This window comes from Helianthus annuus, chromosome 6 (genome assembly GCF_002127325.2).
Source record: "Helianthus annuus cultivar XRQ/B chromosome 6, HanXRQr2.0-SUNRISE, whole genome shotgun sequence".
Lineage (NCBI taxonomy): Eukaryota > Viridiplantae > Streptophyta > Magnoliopsida > Asterales > Asteraceae > Helianthus > Helianthus annuus.
The window spans coordinates 13,422,839-13,448,487 of NC_035438.2; the positions used below are offsets into that span (position 1 = coordinate 13,422,839).

The 25,649-nt window shown below is 37.3% G+C and overlaps 1 protein-coding gene across 1 annotated transcript; it reads right to left on the reverse strand.

Annotated features, from left to right (window-relative positions):
• Positions 1-7,997: 7,997 nt before the first annotated feature.
• On the reverse strand, positions 7,998-24,684 carry LOC110864753 (riboflavin synthase). Its single transcript, XM_022113886.2, has 5 exons — positions 24,668-24,684; positions 12,715-12,884; positions 11,269-11,340; positions 9,650-10,583; positions 7,998-8,462 (listed from the first exon to the last, which is right to left on the reverse strand). Exon 4 carries the CDS (start codon positions 10,548-10,550, stop codon positions 9,699-9,701), a length of 852 nt encoding a protein of 283 aa, XP_021969578.1. The 5' UTR covers positions 10,551-10,583; positions 11,269-11,340; positions 12,715-12,884; positions 24,668-24,684; the 3' UTR covers positions 7,998-8,462; positions 9,650-9,698.
• Between the last annotated feature and the right edge of the window lie 965 nt (positions 24,685-25,649).

The window sequence follows — 25,649 nt, forward strand, 5'->3', positions numbered from 1 at the left end:
CAGTTATGGCTTGTAACCGGGGGATCTCATCAGCTCATCTAACTTGAAAACATCACTGCCGTTTGGCATTACCATGGTCGGACGAGGCTCCTTCATCCGCATTTGTCGGTTCGGACGAAGCTCCTTCATCCTTACCGGAGCATTGCCATGGTCGAACAAGGTCCCTTCATCCGCATTGTCGGGACGGACGAAGCTCCTTCATCCTTACCGGAGCATTGCCATCGTCGAACGAGGCCCCTTCATCCGCATTGACGGGTCGGACGAAGCTCCTTCATCCTTACCGGAGCATTGCCATGGTCCGACGAAGCTCTTTCATCCACATTGTCGGGTCGGACGAAGCTCCTTCATCCTTACCGGAGCATTGCCTTGATCCGACGAAGCTCCTTTATCCTTATCGCAGCATTGTCGTGGTCAGACGAAACTCCTTCATCCGCATTGCCGTGATCGGACGATGCTCGTTTTACGTCACGTCTTTGGCAAACCTTTCAATCTGCTATGGGTACCGTACTTAACCTAAGCACCGTTTTCACCTTCAATCAGACGGCCAAACCGAGCGTACTATCCAAACTTTAGAGGATATGCTTCGTTCCTGCGTAATAGATTTTGGTGGCAACTGGGATTCACACTTGCCTTTGATCGAATTCTCGTACAACAACAGTTATCACGCAAGTATTCAAATGGCACCCTTCGAAGCATTGTATGGTCGCAAGTGCCGTTCGCCTATTTGTTGGCACGAAATTGGTGAAGTTCAAATCACTGGTCCCGAGCTCATACAAGAGACAATGGACAAGATTTTACAAGTTCGAGACAACTTACTGAAAGCCAGGAGCCGACAAAAGAGTTACGCAGACAAGCGTCGCAAGCCTTTGGAATTCGAGATAGGTGACTTCGTACTCCTCAAGGTATCCCCTTGGAAGGGAGTGGTTCGATTGGTAAGAAATGTAAACTCGCAACTCGCTACGTTGGTCTTCTCAAGATTCTCGAAAGGATTGGCAAGGTTGCGTATAGACTGGACCTGCCTGAAGAACTCAACAATGTTCATCTTGTCTTCCACGTTTCAAACTTGAAGAAGTGTTTAGCTGATGAAGGACTTCAAGTTCCACTTGAGGATCTTCAAATCAACGAGACTTGATGAAAGTGTGATTTAGGATTAGCTTGGGCTATCCTACTTAAAAATCCACACAATGCTTGATAATTTCTCATAGATTAGTTGTTCATATTCTAATATTTCTTATAAGTTCATGACCCTCCTTGAATATTCATAACATCAAGTGTAGTGGTGAACATCTAGAGGTGCCTAAATGGAAGACTTGTTCTTCCTACTCCATACATGAAATTCTATTACACTTAAGAGGTTCCTAAATGGAGGATTCATCCTCCAACCTCATGCTTGACATATTTGATATATTACATAACCTATATATTACTTACGTAATCAACCGTTGATGATGATATAATGGTCACTTGTCAAAGTGTTCGGTTACATCTAAACACTATGTGTTAAAAGATGATTACCTTCTAATGTTTATATTGATATATTTTCTTTTAAATTCCAAATCTTTACTCAACCGTTGTACTCCAATACTCATACGCTTTGTTTCTTCGTATAGAAGGACTTGGTGTTCCAACATCCCATAACAACTCACTCGCGGATTCTCAAGTGGAAAGCTTGCAAAACCGTGAGTATACTCGAAACCCCCTTTTTTATGTTTACCACTTTTGGGGTGTAACATGTTAAATTATTAAACTACGCTTAAACTTTAATCTTTATACTTGCACGAAACAATTCAAGTACATGAATGCTATGTTGTGATACTTGATGTTTATACTTGGGTGATTCTTATGTGATACTATAGTCATTAGCTTGTATGGGCTTCCATTTAACATGTATAGCGCTATAGGAGTAACGCACCACCCGTGAACGAGAGGTCATGTTGAATTATATCATTTTGCGTAAACAGAGGGTTGACTTGAAATATTGCATGCCTTGTTTGATGATCTTGTATAAACTAAGTGATGACTGTCGTAAGGGTCATGCAAAAACCTAATTAAACTAAGTAGATAGCTTAAGTAGGGTATCGTATCCACGGGGAATATGTGGTTACTGTTTAGCCAAATTATTTAATAACTACTACTAATCTAGAATTGGGGGTTTTGATTAATATAAAGAAAACTTTAAATTAATTACGAGAAAAGATATCAGATTTATAAAGCGTAACTTCCTCCAAACTTCAGGTTCTAGGTTTCACAAAACTCAGTTTACTCAGTTAAATGGCCACCATATAGACATGATGCTGGGAAGTTGGTTAATTTAATATGGTAATCAAAAATAGGTCTTTGTCATCAGATCTTTTATAATTTGATTAACCCTATTTACTAGTGTGAGTCAACCTACTCTATGTCACCCAACAAGTTACTAGGTTTTGTCCTCAACCGAACAAGTTGTAAAGAAAGGACTCAAAACACAGGCAAATAATTCAAAGAAACCAACACATCAATGTATTCATACAACGTTGTCAAAGTCAAAAATACATCCAAACCTGAGTATAAACTAAATAAAGGAAAAACCTAGCTGAACCGTCCGCCTGGAGGAAGCCACGAAGAGCCTAGCCGCTCATGATTGTCGTAATCGCTTCGGTTGTCATCCCGAGTTGGTTGGACTCCATTGAAGAGCTTCAATGATGATGAATAATGCTAGAACTCGTTCGATATGTTGTTGTGCGACGGCTGATTTTAAGCAAGATTAGCCGACTTCCTTTTTTTTATTTAACTTGCCGTCCAATATATTTCCCACATGGTGTGATAGGTCGGTTCTTTTCAAGTTTGACCCATGACACACTCTTCAGCCCATTTAATTCTTCTAGGGGTGTTTAAAAAACTCGTGGCTCGCAGCTCATTCGAAACTCGCTCGAAGAAAGTTCGAAAAAAGATCGGCTCGAAATTGGCTCGGTTGTAAACGAGCCAGCTCGGCTCGGCTCGGTTTGTAAACGAGCCGAGCTCGAGCTTGGCCTGGCTCGGCTCGTGAGCTCGTGAGCCGGCTCGATAAGGTTTACATCTTTCATTTTTTGTCCCACATCGCTAAGAAGACAAAAATCAAGGGAGTATCTTCCCTATAAAAGAAGGTAAAGACAATGTACAAAGTGAACTAACTATTTATGCTTACATATTTAGCCATTTGGTTAAATTAAATTGCAATTATGACCCTAAGTCTATGAAGAGATTCATTTTTGGGGCTTTTTAAGTAGTAAATTTTGCGGTTTTTGTTAGTTCGAGCTAAATCGATCTGAGCCGAGTCAGCTCGAATTTTAATCAAGTCGAGCTCGAGCCTCAAATGTCAGCTCGATTTGAAATTCGAGCTCGAGCCGAGCTAGCTCGAATGGAGTTCGAGCCGAGCTCGAGCTGGATCAAGCTCGACTCGTTTACAGCCCTACTTCTACCCTCTTGTGTGTGCCTTGGATTATTTACGTGGTGTGATGTCCAATTAATGCACTTGTTTTGTAACCTGCCATATAATTCCACCATCAATTAAACTTGACTATTAAATTCAAAGTAATCAAAATCTCTAGATTCATTTATATTTCTCATGTGATGTTACGTAATTCTTTCCAACTCAAATCAATTAATTCATACATTTTATATGATAACTCTAAATATTATATTGTTAAGTCATTAGAGATTTTATGTATTTCATTGTTTTAGCATGTTTTATTTTGAGACCTACAAAATTTAAAAACTTATTAAACTAATATATTTTGTTACTAATATCGGTGCATTTTTATTGTGAATATTATACTATAACTTGTACCTAAAATGTACCGATCACTAAGTTGCCATGTGAATTCGTTTTAAACTTTTAATCTTATACTTATACTTATTCTTAAACTTGTATACTCGCCTTTGTTTTTGCATTGAACTTTATTTTAAACATGTTACAGGTTGAGGATTGATGATGCTATGAAACGGATTAGCATTAATGCCTAGATACTCACTTAGACGTTTAAGTTAAAGTGTTTGATCAATTTTGTTATTGTTATGTTATGAATATGTTGTTATTTGAATTTTCCTTGTAATGTTTGACAATTTGATTATGAAATGAAAATGGTTGATTTAAATTAGGGGTGTGCATGGGTCGGTTTGGTTCGGTTTTTACTATTAACCATAACCATAACCGCGAGTTCGGTTATGGAGTTTTGGTAACCATAACCATAACCAAACTTCGGTTACGGTTAATCGGTTATGAAGTCGGTTATGGTTCGGTTTTGGTTAATTTCGGTTAAGTAACCAAGCAAGGTTTGAATTAAATAGGGTTGTGCACGATTTGAACTTAGCTTGAGCCTATTTTATAAGATAACGGAGACTAAATTTTTGGTTAAACTACAGATTTAGGGTTTTTTTTAATAAGGTAATTCTCAAACAAAAATAATTATGGCCATAACATCTTAGTTCTTTATCAGAATAAATGACATCTACATCAAGATCATTTTGTTACTAACATACTTTTATCTTAGTAAAAACCCTCTATATGGTTTTGTAAAAGACAAATCAATTATGTAAAGTTAACATCACAAGTTCGGTTCGGTTTCGGTTATATCGGTTAACCAAAGCTTCATAACCATAACCATAACCGATTGAGCGGTTATATAAAGTTTGATAACCATAACCATTGGTTATATTGGTTATCGGTTATTAGTGGTTCGGTTATGTCGGTTATGATTCGGTTATCGGTTATGGTGGTTAATGTGCTCACCCCTAATTTAAATATTGTCACAAATAGCTAGCATTATGAAGTCTCTTGCAATCTCGAACTCGTCCCACTCCGATGATTCCGCCATGCGTTAGGTCTGGTGCCTCATATTTGGCGATACTTCTGGATTATATGGTCTCCTTTACTATACAACCTTATCTCCCATACCATTCTTGACGAAAGATATCCCTGTTGGACGCCCGTTTATATGTTCACCGGACGACATTTTGGTCACATGAACTTCAATTGGATGACCTATTGCATCAAACGTCCTTGACGCCGGACCTTACTAATTTATTTTGTCGAACAAAGTCTCCATAACCAAACCATGCCAACTTGGCTGGATGACTCATACGTCCAGAGCATCACCTTCCGGACAACCTGTCACACCAGGTGATTCTTGCCATGGTTATTTTTCAATGGTTGGGTGGACGGACAACTTGCCAAATGAATTTAATACCGAGCAGCAGTGTTTACCGGATGATGAGTATAAGATGACGTGTCGCTGCAAAGTTTTCAGTCTAATGATGTTGCTCAGTACAAACCGTTTGCCAGACATTTTTTCTGACTGCATCTCTTCTGAAGGACTACACCTGCCGGACCAATGTGTTCAGAATCCGAAACAAATTACAACCAGCCGGCAGATGTCAGACGAATACACGCTCCGATTACCTTCACCACCAGATTGCTCAGAAGAGTCTTGATTGATTCAGTCAGAAGGCCCATCTTCCAAATTTCCCCTGAGGTGCATGCTTACAAATACATAATTGAAAAGCGTTCAAAAGACATTCGACACATAGTGCAGCTACCACAGGCTTGCATCTTTGGCAAAACAACAAGCTACTCTAAGTCTTAAATGCGGAGTTTGGTCCCAAGATTTAGCAAATTTCATCCACACCAGCAGCAGATCGAAGAAGCCTGAAGATCGAGGCAAAACAAAGTGTTAATGCTTACTCCACAGAAATAGATCGTACCATCTCCAAACTTCCGTGCCAACGACAGTTTATTCAACTCCAGATGCATTACAATACCGTACCAAAAGATACCCCGGTAATCATCAACCACTTACCTTAAAAATCATAAAATATGAGACTATAGTAGTTGCGAAAATCATGCTTTTCTCAACTTGTTACGAAATTTGGCCATAGTATTAGTTCGTTTTCAACAATTAACTGTTTAACATTTTTGGAAACTTTCCAATACGGTTAGTTTCAGTTATGACGCGTTTTCAACAGTTAACTATTTCACATCTTTGGAATGTTCCAGTTCGGTTTATATAGCTTCAGTTCAACATAGTATATTTTAATAACATTTTACACCTTTGGATCGTTCAGCTATATATATATATATATATATATATATATATATATATATATATATATATATATATATATATATATATATATATATATATATATATATGGCTTTGGCGCCAATTTCGACAGAGCTTTAACACCAAACCATTTTTGCTTCTTTTCAAATGAAAGTTTCAAAAACAATCTACTTCTTATCTTAACCGAAAGGTTGAGCTAATTTATCTGTACCTGAATCACAAGATAAAAATGTTTTGCTTCATATACGAACCAAAATACAAAAAATGTTTCTTCTCATGTCTTGAGCCGAACTACAGTTACAAATTACTACATTTATAAATTCATGCGGCTCCAAAAGCAGGCTGATCCAGCCCAACTATGCAATTCTTACTCCATATGTGTACGCTTAAAGGTTCTGTCTCGAAAACCACTTCAGCATCATTTACGGCAATGTCATGCATTCACTCTTACTACTTCATCTTCTTTTAGATCACTGTTCTTATTCTCACGCCGGAGGGTGGTCACGGAGAGAACCCCCATTCTCCCCGTGGCGAGGCTAACGGCGTTTCTGTTTTGCAGTGATTTCCGGCGAAGTTATCGGCGAGAGGATTAACTTTTTTATGCAGAAACCCTACCCTCGATTTCGGTCATTTAGATATGGTGTTTCTTCAGGGTGCTATACATAAATTCAAAATTTCAAAAATAGTTCTATACATAAATGATACAAATTCAATCCGTAAAAAATTAGATAAGTTTTGGTTATCTACTATAATTATCTTTTTTTCATTGTTTAAAAATTTAAAGTAGATGCAATAAAAAATTACAAATTAAAATGTTTAATTGTATGTGTTTAAAAACTTCAAGGGGGGAGTGCAATTAGTAAAATTTGAAGAAAGGGGAGTACATTACGTTTAAGCAAATTGAAGATATAATCCTTAAACTTTAGATTATATGCATTTGATCTCAATTGCATTGTTAGCTTTCATTCATTGAAACAGAAGATATAATCCTTAAACTTTAGATACTATGCATTTGATCTCTATTGCATTGTTAGCTTTCTTTCATGGTCCAATAACTCGATGAGAGCTAGTCTTGGGCGTTAATTGACTCACGTAACTACACACTAGGGGTAGTTAGGCCAAGTTAGTTTTTCCCTCTCATTTATATTTCGATTAAACCAAAACCCTCTTTTGCATATCGTCCCAAACCCCTTAACCTCCTAACAAAATCTCTCAACCGAAAAATAAAAAACAATGGGGTTTGAAACAACTTTGATGATTTTAACCCTGTCTTAGATTATGATATGTAATTATTTAGATTATTGTTATGGTTCTTAAATCGTGATAACTTTGATCCTTTGTAGGAAAGCACCCTACCCTCTTCTCCTTACAAATAAATCATGGTGGAATGTTTACAAAGTATCCTAGTAAGAGATATGTTAATGAAAAGATTAGTTATGTTGATATGGTAATTTGATTTTCTATTTACGAGTGAAATGACTTGACCAGGGATTTAGGCTATGTGAAGTCATGAATCATTTACTCTCATTTTGAGATTCCTGATAATGACCTTGATTTTGGACTTTACGCACTTGAAAATACTAACTATTTATATTAAATTGTATTGCAATGCATTGTATTGTATTTCTGAATGGTAAATGAGCAAATCATCATCACCGTGTAAATCCATGCCTAACAAAGGAGAGGAATGGGTCAACTATAAATGCTGGGAGGAAAGAACTTAACTGACCTAATTACTCGTGGTGTAAGGTTCACGTGAGTTAGCTAGCGCCCATGGATTAAAAGTAAACAATGCAATTGGGGATCAAATCCATAAAATTTAAAGTTTAGGAACTAATTCTTAATTTGACCCAAATTATAAGGACCGTGAGTGTACTTTACTCTACTTTTTATAAAGCTTTATGTGAGAAGCTTTTCGAAAGGTTTAAATCAAAATCTAACTTATAATAAAGAATAAATTACAAAAATCATCCTTTATGTTGATACTAGAACTAGATTGGAAAGTGTGTCATTAAGTACAAAAAACGTCACCACCACAGCCACAACCACCTCCGTCTCCAACCACCACCTCCGCACAGCCACCATCCCCACCACTCAAAACAATAACCAAAAAAGCAGCTCAACTCTTCAACACAAATTTCAACCACCAAATTCATCTTCAATTCAAATGTGAATTGCATCAAATTCCAAATGTCTTCATGTTCAGTTGAGAATCAAAACCCTAACAATCCCTCCTCACACTTAAACTGGTCAAACCTCTGGCTCAAAAACAAAAAGGCCCTAGATCATGTCGTCAATTCCCCTATTCGCCGCCGTTCCTTCTACCGACCACCACCACCTCCGTCACCACGACAGCCGGAGAATGCCTCTCCCTTTGAAAACATCCTACCAGATGATCATAAATGTTTAATCATACATACATACATACATTGCAAGTTCATCCCTGTTTTCAACTATCAGCTTATCTTTCTACATTAATTAATGTCTGCTTTCTTCTACAACATCATGAAATAAGAAATGCAACTAATAAAGGCTGCCTGTGATTCGGTCAGTAGCGTGGATTTAGGAATTTTTTTCTATGGGTTCACTGTTTTTAGATATTCCAATTTCATAGGACAGGACATTTTCATATTCAGGTCGATTTGACGGTTCGTTTGTTCGGACATTCGGTCCACAACGACATAACTTATCAAACGGGTCGATAATCTGAATTGTATTCATATACTTACAACCACCAAAATAACTTAACAAACAAAAGCTTATAACTTCTATAATGTAACATGTGTATCATATAATAAACAAAAGCTTATAATTTCTATAATGTAACATGTGTATCATATACTTCAAAAACTAGATAAAAGGTGTGTCATTCGGCCCAACCTAAACCGACCCGTTTGACCAAAGGTCCCTACTTGTTTTCTTAGAGTTTCTTAAGAGGCACACATGGTGTTCACCTCGGGGCCTTCAGGCGGCGCCTCATACACATCTTGGTCAAACTAAAGGTACGTAGGAGGGTGATATGGAAAAGTAACCAAAGGGATGAGGAGATTATGAATGGTTTACTTGTTTAAAAAACTATATTTTAAAACAAATGAGACAGATGCATCTTTTGTGTACATAATGTCACGCTTTGAGTACATGAAGCTCTTACCTCGCACCTTGACTTTTTAGGACCTAAAGGTCTAGGAGCGCCTCATGCTTTTTAAACCTAAATCGCCACACATAAGTACCGAGTTCAAACAAGCAAACAATAAAGTCCGATCAGGCTAAAGTTCAAGAACCTATTTTCCAAGTATGATATTCCAAACCCAACTTGAGAAATCAAAAACGGTAATCATTGGAAAACAAGGTAAGTTCATACAACATTCTTATGAAGAATCTATCATGTTTATGGTGCCTAAAACAAAGATATGAGGTTAGTGAGTTCGTCAAGTACAAATTTAGTACAATATGTGGCAGATTGACAGCAAAAATCAAGACCAAAAAACTTATAATCATCAACACAAGATTGCAGATAGCTTAATACACAAATAGTTTGGCTCAAATTAAAACTAAAAACTGAAAAAGAGTACCTCAAATTTGATCAACCAAAATCACAACGATATCAAGATGATTATACGATCATCTTGATTTGATACTGTCCACAAATCCACTGCTAAGAAGCCTCTCAACATACTTTCCCAATATATCCACTTCCAAATTCACCTTCTGCCCAACTTTCTTCAACGGAATCACAACTTTCTGTTGTGTATACTCAACCAACATGAAATTAAAACAATCCTCTTCATCAAACACTTTAACCACAGTCAAACTAGTCCCATCCACCGCAATAAAACCTTTCGGCACTATAAACTTCAAAATCTCCGGCGACGTTTTCACCTTAATCCATAACGAATCCCCTTCCGGTTCCATCGAAACAATCTCCCCTGTTCCATCCACATGCCCCTGCACAAAATGCCCGCCCATTCGAGTCGACGGTTTCACCGCCCTCTCTAAATTAACAACCGAACCCTTTTCCAATTCGATCAACGACGTTTTTCTTAAAGTCTCCGGGGCTAACCCGACTTTGAACTCCAATCGTTGGATGTCGAACTCTGTGACGGTTAAGCAAGTCCCGTTTACGGCTATGCTGTCGCCGAGATTGACGTCTTGCAGGACGGTTGGGGAATGGATTACCATGTCAAATGACTGGCCGGATTCGTCGTAACCCAGTTGCTTGACTTCTCCCATTTCTTCAACGATTCCTGTGAAGAGGGATTTTATCTGGTTCCGTTGGTAGCTGTTGCAGGTCAGTGATTTTGGTGTGTATGCTTTGAAGATGAAAGCCAGAGGGGGTTTCAGTTTGAGAACCGTTGATCTAAGATGGTTGTGGGTTATGTTGAGGTGATTGTACATTGTTAATCTTGGAACGGAGGTTGATGTTTTCATTAGGGTTTTGGATACCGAGACAGCAGCCAACGAAGAAATGGCCATTGGTGCAGGTGTCAAGTAATTTGAAAATTTTAGCTGAAATGAAAATAAAAGTTAACAGGAAGCAAGTCATTTTATACTAAGAGTAAATGATCACTTTCATTCGTATCAACCTTTAAAATTTCGTTTTGATATTATACTTAAAGGTATTAGATTTATTTTGAACTCGGTTTTATTTCTGATATCGGTCAACACAGCAAATTTCCAAATGTGAAGCTAAACTTGATGAAATCCAAAACTTGTTAGTTAAATAACTTAAAAATGGAACGGTTTTGACCTAAAGTGCGTCTTAGCGTAAACGAACTTCTTAATCTATTTTCAGTTATAAATAACTAATATCATCAATGAAATGTGTCTGAATCAAAAATCTTAATGGCAATACTATACAAGAACACTATAACTTAGTCTTGTCTATTTTTTTGTAAAGTCAAATTTGTGAATTGTTAGTCAAATTGACCAACTAGTTTCCAAATGGGTGTTGAAATGTTTTCAACTAAAGAACAACCTTACATCTGTAAATTTAAATAAATGTCAACTATTTAGGATTAGAATAAATGAATAATTATATCTTAAACTTGATCAATTTGCCCTAAATTTATGTATTGTGACAAAATAACTAATAAGTAAACAGTTTCACAAATTCATACAATCTGGCAATCGAGCATAGTTAACTGAAACAGATTATTAAGTTAACAGAAAATCGAATAACCACTGCACATACCTTGAACGAGTGTTGTCTTCCGATTAAACACTGAACCGAACCGAGTCTTCCGATCAAATCACGAGCCACGGTCTGAAATCGTTGATTGAACAAATGAAAATCAAATTGTGAGGAAGATTGTCGAGCATCGGATTTAAGAGGTTGAACAAATGAAAATCAAATTGTGAGGAAGATTGTCGAGCATCGGATTGAACAAATGATCTGATCCATGATCCAGCATAATGGATCGTGATCCGATCTATATCCAAATAATTTTAAATGGATGGATCACTATCCGGATCGATCCATAATTTAAAAAAAAAAATCAAAAAATCAAAACAAACCATAAAAATTCAAAAAAAATCTAAAAAAATCTAAAATTTTGAAAAATAAAAACCTACATCATTATAAGATCACAATGGTAAGTGACCAATAAAAATCAAGTAGACGGTTCAAACCTAAACAAAAATTAATTAAGATCACAAAGGTTTGTTATAGAAAAAAAGACAAGTATGACGATTTGACAAACAGTAACTCATGTAATCACACATCATTAAATAGTTAAACAAATATTATAGCGACAAAAAGTTTAAATTTCCGTTGCGAAGTCTATATCTATATCAATCACAAAAAAAAAGTTTCAGATATTATAATCTTCATGTCGTTCTCCTAAATATCTTATCATTTCTTCAGCTTTATATACTTTTTTTGTAACACAAAGTAATATTATAAAAATAGTTTCTCCTGGTTACCAAACCAATTTACTACTTAAAATAGTTCAATTTAGGCACTCAATAATAATACCGAGCCTAGTCGAGTTCACTCGTCACATAATCCACAATCTTAAACTTTTATTCGACTATGCCAAGCCGACAAGCAAGCTAACTAGTACCTACAGCTTGTACTCTTCTTAGGTATGTATACAAATCAAATAGCTCGAACAGGATTTAATAAAGTTTTTAATGAGCTGCTGTGAGCAATTTACGAGTCACGAATTAGTTTTTACTCCTGATAACGCTTTGAACTTGAAAGTATTCTTATTAATAAAGTGATTTTTTTATAATACGTGAATAGTTTAAGTGGTTAAAAAATGAGAAACAGAATCAAACATAATCAGTGTTTTTGCAGATCGATTTCAAAATCAAATGTAGAGGTTTTCACATACAGCTTTACAAAGCGTAGAGGATTTCATAAACTATTGAAGCCGATCAAGCCGTCGACCATTTTAAGATCCATAACGGTTTGGTTCATGGTTCAGTTTTGGCGAATTTAAGATCCGTATGATAGTCTTTACAGATAAAAAAAAAAAAAAAAAAAAAAAAAAAAAAAAAAAAAAAAAACTACCTAAAGTTGTTGACGACGAGTGATTTCAAAGAATGAATCAAAACAGAGGAACATGTCCACAATAGGGTATTACATTCAACAATTTTATGTAATGATGAAAATCGTATAAAGTATAAACCTTACCTTAAGTCCTTAATCGCTGACTGGTGTCTGTGTCTGATGGAGGAGAGGACGGCCGGCAATCGGCAATCGGCGGCAGGGGCGATTCGGCGGAGGTGGAGGCTCCTTTCACTTCAATACAGGGGCTGCGATGTTCAAAACTGATTCTCTAGTTCTCACTGCTGTCTGTGTGTCTGTGGAGGCGATGTTTTGTTAAAACCCTAAATGGGTTATACATTAAATTAAAAAAAATAAAAAGAGAAATTAAAAAAAAGGGAACAAAAATTGCCTAATACGAGAGTCGAACCTGGGTATCTTCGGGAGATTAACACGGGTCTAACCAGTGGAAAACCAAAGACTTTTTCTTTATAGGTTATTTTTATATTTTAGTTATGGGTTACTTTTCAGATTGTTATATATATTTACATTAAAAATTAAAAACCGAATGGGTTCCTGAGAACCCGTTCTTTATTAATAGGTCTGCCCTTGATTGACAGGCCTAGAGAAGACCATGACACATGAAAGAGGTAGAGACGAACTAGGGAGAGACAGAGGGACCGTCATGGTAAATACCTTAATTTCCTATCGCTTACTAGTCTAAAAGGTCTTGGGCTAGAACTCATTAAATAAATGAGCTTTATGCGAGGCTCAAGTTGATGATCATTGAAGTTAGGCTTGTTTAGAGCATTTAGTCATTTAGCAAACCAATTATGAGTATCTCGAATCACAACTTGAATCATTTACACCCTTAACTTTTCAAGAAGAATGATAACCGAACGTGTTAATTGGCTAACCCAATCCAACTTGTGCTTACACGCCAAGCCATGACTTAAAAGGTCGCTAACATTCACCCCCTCCCTCATGATTTATGAGTCGTATAAGGGATGTTATTCACATCGAGTAAATCTCGCATCTTTTTAAAATTGATCTTCTTGAGTGCTTTCGTTAATATGTCAGCCCATTGCTCTTTGCTACTTATATGTCCAATCTCTAATTCATCACCTTCTGTGCATTCTCATATGTAATGAAATTTGGATTTGATATGCTTGCTTCGGTTGTGAAAGAACGGATCCTATATCAAAGCGATAGCATATGTATTATCTCCTTTCAATGTTACCTTTTGAGGTTTTCTTCCGATTTTCACTTATCAACTCTCTAAGCCATATCACTTGGCATGTTGATGACCTAGTTGCCATGTATTCTGTTTCAATCAATGATCATTTGGTATGTTGTATTACGACCCCCTAATTGGAAGACTCTTGTCCCATCACTACCTAAATGTAGTAGGTTACAAAAAAAAAAAAAAAAAAAAAAAAAAAAATCTTCGTTGTACGGTAAAAATAAAAATTGGGATACCCCTGAATTTTTCTTCTAGTTTCCGCCGTTGTGTGTGTGTGTCCTATATGTTTTTAGCATCATCTACCCAATATTTAGAGACAGTGAGCCTTAAATATTTTTTAATATGGAAATTACGTAGTACAACAACTTGTTGCACAAAATATGGGAAACACATGAGGCGCGCCCCTCATGGTCTTTTTTTTTTTTTTTGCCAAAAGGTAGCGCGTTTGGTGCTTTTTTGAAAAAAAAGGATGCCTTATGCTACTAAAAGTGTGTGGGCTTGAGCCTTGTTGTGCCTTGCGCCGCGCCTAAGCACGCGTAAGCCACACTTTTTTTAAACAAAGCCCGTAGTACTTCTCCTATCGCCTTGATCACTATTGTGACTACTAACATATGATATAACTCGCTTGCTGCTTTTCACGAGTACCGTATTCTATAGCTTATGGTCCCCTTTACATATCGAATTATTTGTTTAATTGTCGTCGCATGGGACTGCTTTGGGTTTTCATGTCACGGCTCACTGTTCTGACTGAACTGGCAAGATCGGAACGAGTCTGAAGAAAGTATCGAAGACATCTAACCAGTTTTCAGTAGTTGGTAGCTTCAACCTCCATCTCATTTTTTGGTCTTAGAAAGTTTCAGATTCGGATCCATTGGAACTAGAGACGAATTGCAATCATTCACTCCTGATTCCTTTAAGATTTTTAATGCGTATGCTTCGTGTTTTATTTTTATTCAATTCATACTTTGCGAGACCGCCTCTATAACCAAGGTATTATTATATCAAAAAAAAATCTAACTCCACAACTTGATTACAATGATAACACTAACACGTTTATACATGCTAGCTTAAACACCTTAGATTATAACTCGAATAGCTAAACAATAGGATAATTCAAAATCTAAAAAGCCTGAGAACCTAAACTGACTTGTTTAGAAAGTAATCCACTATCCTTATCTGGCTATCCTGATCGGCATCGCCAAGTCAGCACTTAGATTAATATAATCCATTTTGATCATTTTTCAAAAATAAAATAAAATCTTTTTATACAGTTTCAAATATGTAAAATCACAGATTGAAAAACTTTTAATTAGTAACAAAAATTAACTAAAAAATAAATAATAAATTAGTATATTGCCTATCTTTAAATAATCATATGTTCTCTGCCTTGTCTTGTCCATCATTTTGACCAGTATTCACCACGAACGGTTGAGATGTCAACTTAGAGAGTTAATGGGAGCCTTGGAAGATAACGATTTTAGGCCTTGTGTATTCATAAATTCCTTTGTAGGGTGTTATGTGATACGTGATGAAACGCGTAAGGGAGGGGTTTTATGAGGCTTTATTGTTAGGACCAGAACACGATTCCACAAACACTAGAACTATCTGCAGCAAGCACACACACTCACACACTCTAAATCACAAGAACAAGAACACAAGATTTATAGTGGTTCGGTCTAATCTGGCCTACATCCACTCCCACAACTAGTTCTCTTCTTTATTAGGTGCTCAAAAAATTTACAGACATGAATGAGAAAGTATATAGGGGAACAATTAGGGTTGTTGACTTTAAACTATACTAACAGAGAACACTCCTGCTAGCTACATAAGGAGTGTAACACATAACACCCCTGCTAGATGCAGAAGGAGTGTAACAAAGAACACCCCTACTAGTCAAATCCTCCACAACCCAACAATCTCCAACTTGGAGGCTTTGACAACTTCAAACTGCACTCCATGCAACTTCATATTCATAAGTACCTCTGTAAACATTTCATCTTCACTAGTTGTGGGCGGCCTTCTCATCAGTCACTGCTCATGACTCGTTCTCTGTCCCTATCGGCTCCCACTTACATGAACTGCCCGATCCTGGAACATCCTGAGAACAAACACTCTCCGAATAAAGCAGATTATCAACTGGAGAGACTTTGAGAGCTGGAATATTGGTTCTCTTAACCCACTGTCGTCAGGTAACTCTGACCGAAGCACGACCCGTGCTCCCACTGCCACGAATGCCCCTGACTGGTTTTACTGAACCTTTTCTAGCACGTTCAACCTGAATCTGACCTGTGACTCTGGGTTTGCCATCTGCAAAGCAAACCTTCTTCTGCCCACGAGATTCTGTGAACCGGATCTTGGTCTTCTTCTAAACTGGGAGAACCTCTACCTCAGGCGGTACACTGACCATGTACAATGAGCCTCTCTTCTTGCCACGTGCAACTACTAAATTTCCCTTAATTACCTTCCACTACCGAACTTAACCTCGTGACCCTGATCATCCAGCTGCCCGACTGAAATAAGCATTTTCTTCAAGCCTGGAATAACTCTCACGTCTCTTAAAGTCCACGTAGATCCGACTAGAGTAACTAAGTCAATATCACCCATGCCTGTGACATCTAAGACTTCATCATTTGCAAGTCGTACCTTACCAAAATCCCCAATTTTAAGATTCTGTAGTGCTTCACTGCTGTGGGTAGCGTGAAATAAAGCACCCGAGTCCATAACCCAGGAATCCGCACTGCTCTCCGCATTACAGATCAAAACTTCATCATCTGAATCATCTGAATGGTCTACTGCAGCGTTAACTTCTTTCTTGTCGTTTGGACAATGATTCCTGAAATGTCCAACCTCTTTACAGTTCCAACAGGTCACATCATTTCGAGCCCTAGACTGACTCCTCTTTCTGTTCTTGCTGCCACTACATCTGTTATTCTTCCTTACTCTGCCAACATGCATTAAATCACCCGATGATCCACCTGAATTTCTTCTTCTGACATCTTCGCCCAGAATAAGATCTCGCATCTTCACAAACGTAAACTTGCTCGTATCTGAAGAGCTCGTAACAGCAGTTACGGTTCCGGACCAACTATCGGGTAATGAGGACAATAACAATAGGGCTTGAACCTCATCATCAAACTTGATGTTCACAGACACCAACCGAGACAATATCGAGTTTAAGTTATTGATGTGCGCTGTAACTAAATCACTTTCCCTCATCCTAGTATTCACAAGCTCTCGAATAAGATAAACCTTGTTCGCTGCAGAAGGCTTCTCATACATATTCGATAATGCTGCCATCATTCCTCTAGCTGAGGTCTCCTTCTGGATGTTGAATGCAACATTCTCCGATAGAGAAAACGTTATCACTGCTCTGGCTTTCTTATCCATCCTATCCCAATCTGCCTGTGGCATTTTTTCTGGCCTATCATCCTCGAGCACTACATCTAAGTCCTTCTGACAAAGTAATGCTTCAATCTGCATCTTCCACCAACCAAACTTTTTCCCGTCAAACTTTTCGATTTGCACCTTCCCGTCTTCTGACATGATAACACAAGCACGACTAAAACGAAATTGAAATCGAAACAAATAGAAAACCAAAACTGAAACAACTGAAACAAATGACACCTGATCACTGGCGTACGATTCTGTTTCTCTAAGTTCTTGGGTTGATAAGATCATTGCCAAAGGTTGAGGGGTCTTTCTGCAAATAAGGGAAACTTGATTTTCCCTTAAAGAAACAAAAAAAAGAACATGCCTATTTCTTTCTTCTTCCAGCGCTCTGCTCTCTGCACTACACAAAATCAGTCACCAAAGTGCAAAATCAAAAGCCTTAATCTTTGATTTTGGAACCCTAGATGCGATATCTAGCAACAATGGTCTTCAATTTTGTAACCCTAGGCGGCGGCTACTGGTTATCGAAACCCTAGTCGCAATCTGCAGGAGAGTCTTCAATCGGAGCCCTAATCGGAGTTAGGAACTGACGGCGGTGGTGGCGGCTGTGCTAGTGGCAGCTGGTTCAAAAACCCTAGACGCTATGTCTGCGACTGTGACTGAAACCCGAGACTACGGCTTGTTCTTCGACAGGTAAGTGTTCTTCTTCTTCACCTCTTACCTAGTTTGTATGAATCGATCAAGAGCCTGAGCTCTGATACCAGTTGTTAGGACCAGAACACGATTCCACAAACACTAGAACTATCCGCAACAAGCACACACACACACTCTAAATCACAAGAATAAGAACACAAGATTTATAGTGGTTCGGTCTAATCTGACCTACATCCACTCCCACAACTAGTTCTCTTCTTTATTAGGTGCTCAAAAAAATTACAGACATGAATGAGAAGTATATATAGGGGAACAATTAGGGTTGTTGACTTTAAACTATACTAACAGAGAACACTCCTGCTAGCTGCAGAAGAAGTGTAACACATAACACCCCTGCTAGATGCAGAAGGAGTGTAACAAAGAACACCCCTATTAGTCAAATCCTTCACAACTCAACATTTATATAACTTGAGTGTGTAGTGAGGATATATATGTATGTGGCTTTATGTATATGTATGTATGTATAGGTGTGTGAGTGAGGAAGAATGGGCAACGCCGTGAAAATTTTTGCGAGTAGGGATTTTCAGCATATGGCGTCTCCCATAATGATGTGCAAGGACGCCATAGGACGCTATGAGAGGGGTAGGCGTGGTATAAAGTCCCATTACGGATGTTTTAGAGCAGTGGCGGATACAAAATTTTTTTCCTATCTTCACTTTTTTCGGTAGTCAAATTTTCACAACATTCGTTATAATTTTCGGGTCGGACCGGGTCACGGAACAAAATAAAGATATAAATTCCATATCAAATTTCTATTAGCATTATTCCAAAATTTAGGTTTCATAAAAACTTAAATTGCTAAAGAGCCTAAATATTATGCTTGGGCCGGGATTCGAACTCACAAACATTGGCATGGAAAACAAGTTACAAACCAGTGGACTACTTGACATTTTTTGTTATGGTTCACTACATAATTTATTTATGGGTTCACTTTTTATTTTTTATATAGTTTTCTACTAATAATTCGAAACCGAATGGATTCCTGGAAACCCGTAATTTCTATATATGTCCGCCCCTGTTTTAGAGTCCTAAAAAGGATATAAATTATAAACTACAAACGGAGAGTGGGTCACTGGTTGCACCTTCGGCCCATTTCAAACTTGTGAAACTGTAAAATGAAACGTGGACTCATCTTGTCCATCCACGTGTACCACCATTATCTTTGTCCAACTTGCTAACCCAAAGCATTCGGGCCACATTTTAAACGTCTGGTTCTCATACTTTCCAGATTAAATGCTCCATTGTCCCACTCCCAATCAAATTAAAATATCTACGAGGGTTACTTATAACACAAAACAACTACAATTAATTACACGTCGAATATTTCTTAAGTAAATATCATTATTAAACTTATCATATAACATAACATATACATGAAATATCTCTAGACCACTTTCCTTTTAAATACTCATTGATGTGTTTATCAAACAAAGTCATTTGACTTATATATTATGTAACAGAGCTGACCCTGAGAATTCGTGTACCTTGTTCGAACTTGAAAAAATGTGCCCTTAGGCCTTAACGAATTTGGGTATTGGGCTTACTAAAGGTCTAAACCTAATGTACATGGGCTAATAATCAATCTAAACCATAAAAATAGTTTTGTAAATTGGCATATGTTGGTGTTTGTACGGATATACCCTATTAATTTATTTTTTTACATATACATGTCGGATTTTTTTAAATAACTTGTCTTTCGAAATATCGGGTTCTGGCCAGTGGTCCTCTCCACCCACCCTTAAGGTCGGCCATGTTATGTAATATAATGGCATACGACTAAAAAGGTCTTAGACCATACATTGTGGACGTTAACAATTAACCCATCGCTACCTCACTCTTTTTGGGCTCCAAACACCAACACATAGGGTCTCATGCGTTAACATGAGGCACCATGGGCACCTTCGCTAAGCTCATGACAGGAGTGAGAGAGAAAAGAGATGAGACCAATTAAAAATCAATTGTTACGCTTTTTTGTTAATCATATGCGTATAGCCGTATGAAATCAAATTACTATTATACAATTTTATTAAATTATAAACATGTGACGATTAACCTTTTAAAAATACTAAAATTAGTCAACACATATTTTAAAATTTTATTATAATTAAACTAACATATAATTTGCATATAATATTATGATCTTTATGAATTTGTGGGGTTTGAGAATTAATTTCGTCTTGTAAAAGTCACCTCTCATCATACAACTTGTATTCATAAACATAGGTCCCACAAATGACGGACTTTTATTTGCCGCGTATATAAAAGGTTTGTCGTGATAAAAACCAAAGGGAAACAGAGATAAACTGAATTCTATTCTTCACAATATTCAACATTACAATATATAGGGATAAGCATAACTATAAACCCTAAAGCCCATAAATAATGGGTTGGGCCTAAAATGTCTGGTTTATAACACTCCCCCTCAGACATTTAAAATTATACACAGTTTAACAACGTACTTCAGGACCTGAATAAATAAACTGATACTACTGGATCAGCTATGCTGCCTCATTAAAAACCTTACTAAGAAAACCCAGTGGGACAAAACTTAGTTAAGGGAAAAAGAGTACAACGTGTATAATTCTCCCCCTGAGTTCAACAAACATCTTTTAATCTACGAAGACCGATCTTGTGTAATAGCTGCTCGAAACTGCTTCTAGGTAAAGATTTTGTAAACAGGTCTGCTAGAGTTTCACTTGACTTGATCTGACGAACATCGATTTCCCCTTCTTTCTGCGAGTCATATGTTGAGAAGAACTTTGGTGAGATGTGCTTTGTTCGATCACCCTTGATATAACCTTCTCTGATCTGAGCTATGCAAGCAACATTGTCTTCATAAATAATTGTCGGTTCCTTCTTGATCTGTTCTAATCCGCATGCTTCTTGTATGTGATTAATCATTGATCTCAACCACACGCATTCTCGACCAACATCATATCGTGCTATTAATTCGGCATGATTTGATGATGTTGCTGTAAGTGTTTGCTTAGTTGACTTCCAAGAAATTGCTGTGCCGCCGTATGTGAATACCTGTATGAGATTTTGCTTTGTGAGGATCTGATAGATATCCGGCATCAGCATACCCAACAAGCTGGGACTTTTGATCTTTCTGATAGAAAAGACCTAAGTCTTGTGTCCCACAAATATACCGGAATATATGTTTTACGCCATTCCAGTGTCTACGTTTCTAAATATTTAATTATGGACAGGGAGTTAAAACCAATATAGATACCCAGTCTTCTTTGGGGTCCCATTGTAGTACGTTGAGGTGGCGGTATTGGTACATATACCGCACAACCAAAAAATCGAAGGTGGGACAAATTTGGTTCTCGTCCGGAGACCAGTTGCAATGGGGAGTATTCATGATCAGCAGTTGGTCTCAATCTAACCAGTGCAGCGGCATGCAAAATAGCATGACCCCATTAAGAGTGGTCTAGCGATTATTTGTAATCGTTTAATCAGAGATTCAGCTAAACCGTTTTGTGTGTGAACATGAGGTACTGAATGTTCAACATTGATCCCAATTGACATACAATAGTCATTAAAAGCTTGAGATGTGAACTCTCTCGCATTATCCATTCGGATGTTTTTAATTTGATTATCCGGGAAATTTGCTCTCAATTGTATGATTTGAGCTAAAAGTCGGGCAAATGCTACATTTCGAGTAGCTAAAAGGCTCACGTGTGACCACCTTGAGGATGCGTCAATTAAGACCAAGATATAGCGGAATGGTCCACACGGAGGATGAATGGGCCCACAAATATCCCCTTGGATTCTTTCTAAAAATGATGGGGTTTCATGTATTAATTTAATTTGTGAGGGCCGAGTTATAAGTTTGCCCAGAGTGCATGCTGCACATGATAAGTCTTGTGGTAGCAAAACTTTTAAGTTTTTGAGAGGGTGCCCGGTTGCACTTTTGATTATTCGTCTCATCATTATGCTACCAGGGTGACCTAGACGGTCATGCCATATATTGAATGTGTCTTTATCTAATAGCTTTTGGTTACTCACCATGTATGATTCGATAGGATTGATATTAGTACAATATAATCCAGAGGATAAGGCTTCTAATTGTTCAACAATTGTTTCTTGGCCATTTTTGTTTGAAGTAATTTGAAGATATTCAATATTATTTTCAGATATTGTTTTTAGGTAGTAACCATTTTTTCGAATATCTTTAAAGCTAAGTAAATTTCTTCTAGATTTACTTGAATATAATGCATTATCAATAGTTAGTTGGGTACCCGAAGATAATATTATGTGTGCTCTGTCGGAGCCTTCGATAAGGTTACTGAGACCAGATATAGTACTAATCGGTGTCTCTGCCGGAGACAACTCAGTGAAAAATTTCATATCATTGTGAATAGTGTTAGTACTAGCGCTATCTACCAGACATTCATCACCAATAATAGCTCTACTTGAGCTAGTATACATATTTCTTCAGAAAATAAAAATAAATAAAAGTTAATACAAAGAAGTAAAATGAAACATTGCAAGAGTTTCAAAATACAAAGGTCACAGTATGAAAAGTAAAGCATAAAAGGTACATTATCCTCAATCAGAATAGTTTCAATATTCTTTCCATTTTTTTCATTTATGCCTTGAGATGCCTCAATGAGGTGTTTAGGGTTGCGACATGTGCGGGACCAATGATTTGACATCCCACATTTATAACAAATGTTGCTTTGGTTCCCCCCCCCATTTTTCCCTTTTGAAGGTCGCCCCGTATTATGTCGACTCGATTCACCACCGCTATTTTTAGTGTTCTGGGACTCTCGATGCCATGTATATCCTCGACCATAACCACGACCTCTGTTGGAGCCGCGGCCTCTACCTCTACCTCGTCTGCTTTGATAATTGGCCACATTCGCTTCAGGGAATGGGCTTGCACCGGCAGGTCGCGATTGATGATTTTGTAGTAGGAGCTTGTTGTTTTGCTCCGCGACAAGAAGACATGATATCAATTCAGAATACTTAGTAAATTGGCGTTCCCTGTATTGCTGTGACAGTAGCATATTTGAGGCATGGAACGTTGAGAAAGTTTTTTCAAGCATGTCTTCATCGGTAATTTTCTCACCACATAATTTTAAGTTCAGAGGTAATGTGGAACAGAGCAGAATTATACTCACTGACGGTCTTAAAATTATGTAGTCGTAAATGAAGCCATTCATAGCGGGCTTTGGGGAGTAAGACCAACTTCTGGTGGTCAAAATGTTCTTTGATGTTTGTCCATAATTCAATAGGGTCCTCAACAGTTAGATATTCCCGCTTTAGATCTTCGTGAAGATGATGGCGAAGGAATATCATAGCTTTCGCTTTATTTTGAGGTGAGGTCTGATTATCAACATTAATTGTCTCCCCCAAATTATTTGCCGCTAAATGGATTTTAGCATCAAGAGTCCACGGGAGGTAGTTATTGTCCGAGATGTCAAGTACGGTGAATTCAAGCTTTGATAAGTTCGACATATTTTCTACAAATGAAAGAATAAGGCATTTAAAAACAAGTCTTCAAATGGAATGTATATTGTATGAGAACTTCGGGTTCTCTTTTGCTAGAACTGCAGGTTCTAAATTTTACGTCGTTTTAATAATAGAGTAGGAAATTAGAAACTCTTGTATGATTTCTTATTGTAAATATAAATTGTGTTTTGATAATTTAAATAAATATTTGAATAGAATAAAATATATGAAACATTGAATATTGATATATTAAACTCTAATATCTATTAAACAAGATTTGTATAGTTTTGTGGGCAATTATTTTGGTTTAAATATGTCACAGAGAATAATAGTACTAGTCTATTACATTTGCAATAGGCTGTTGTCATAGGAGGCCCAGATCTAAATTCAAAAGTGATGTCCGATCCTACTCACGGACTTGTTCTGGTCCTAAATTCAAAAATGAAACTAATTTTGGCATAATTAATGGTCCCATCCAGGCCCATTCCTTAATATCTTAAAAATTGTTAGTATTTAATTATCGATGGAATACAACTGTCAAGCAAGGAACTTTTAATAATAATAAAAAAATTCTAGGGAATGGGGCTTTGAAACCCATTATCAGAGATGTGGGTTACACTGTATTCTGTCAATAAACTTATTAATAAAAAGTTCAAAAACCCCTTTCATTCTATCTTCTTTGCTTCTATTTAAAACTGCTTTATCTTATATTGTTGATAATATATGGAGGTCGACGGTGGTAATTTGTCGGCGGATGATGGTTGCCAGACACCGAAAACGTAGTGGGTATTTTCAGTCACCAGTTACAAGCTCTACGGGTTTCATCTCCGGATCTGTAAAAATCGGTGCGTCAATGTTCCTGTCCTTCGTGGTTGTCGCCGACAACTACTCTCCGGTTCATCGCTGCTGTGAGTTGAATCGCCGGAGGAAGATGTTCGGATAAGATATTTTATGTATTATGGGTTGTTGATGTGTTTTGTTTCGGTTGCTATTTGCGGCAGTGACCACCGTTGTGCCGGTTGGCGATTGAGGACAGTCGCCGGAGTGTACTAAAGTTGACATAAAGAAAAATCCTATTTCTATTGATCCAAAGAATGAGATTTATAAATTGATTTGATTTAAAAAAAATAGGATAAAAATTTGCATGTTTTCTTTGATAGCAGATGAAAAAAAAACGTTTTCTAAGTTGCAATTTGTAAATTTGAAACTTTTGATTCATTCTTTGGAAATACATATACTATATTGCAATGAAGAAAAGAAAAAAAAACAGTTGGAGATTTGGATGATGTGTACCCGATTGGTGATGATCGATAGTTATCAAAATTGCAAAAAAGTTTCCAAAGCTCTGGTCAGGGATATGGAACAACTGCTTGAGATGATTTGTTGCAGATGCCCGGGGTGTGCGGCTGATTGTAATTTACGGTTTTACACGGAGTACGTCATGCTGATAACGTGATAAAAGCAAAGGAAAATAGAGATAAACTGAATTCTATTCTTCACAATATTCAACATTACAATATATAGGGATAAACATAACTATAAACCCTAAAGCCCATAAGTAATGGGTTGGGCCTAAAATGTCTGGTTTATAATAGCTCGGAGAGTTTTTTTTTTTTTTTTTTTTTTTTTGAATTGAAAACTTCATTAACCAAAAGAACCAACTCGAAACCGAGCGGCCAACCCCTAAAAACAAACCAGACTACATAATTACAAATTTACACCAGTCTACCCATGATATACCTCTATCCTTTGATCTATTTTTGTTCAAAACAAACCCCAATGACCTAATATCACTGAAAACTTCATTAATTTTAAAAGGCTTCCCCGAAAAAACCAGATTATTCCTCGCTTTCCAAATAGCCCAACAAGTTAGAATGGCTATCCCGTGAAACACAACCTTCTTTTGACCGTCAAAGCCGACCCACTTATGCACCTCTAAAATGTCCCGGAACGAAAAGATGAACAAATTGGAAGAATTGCACCAAGCCTGTATCTTCTGCCACATAACCCTCTTAACCCCACACGAAGTAAATAGGTGATCAACCGATTCGACTCCCATATTACAAAGCGGGCATCTAACATCATCAATAAATATACCTCTCCTTTGCAAAGCCTCCCTAGTCGGAATCTGATCTTGTTCGGCACGCCACGCAAAAATATTACACTTCTTCGGCAACCATTTACTCCAATCCCAAACAAATCGAGAGCTGCAATCCGAATTCAAATTGAACAACCCCTTGACCGCTCCAACCGAGAAGCCACTAGCACCGGCCCT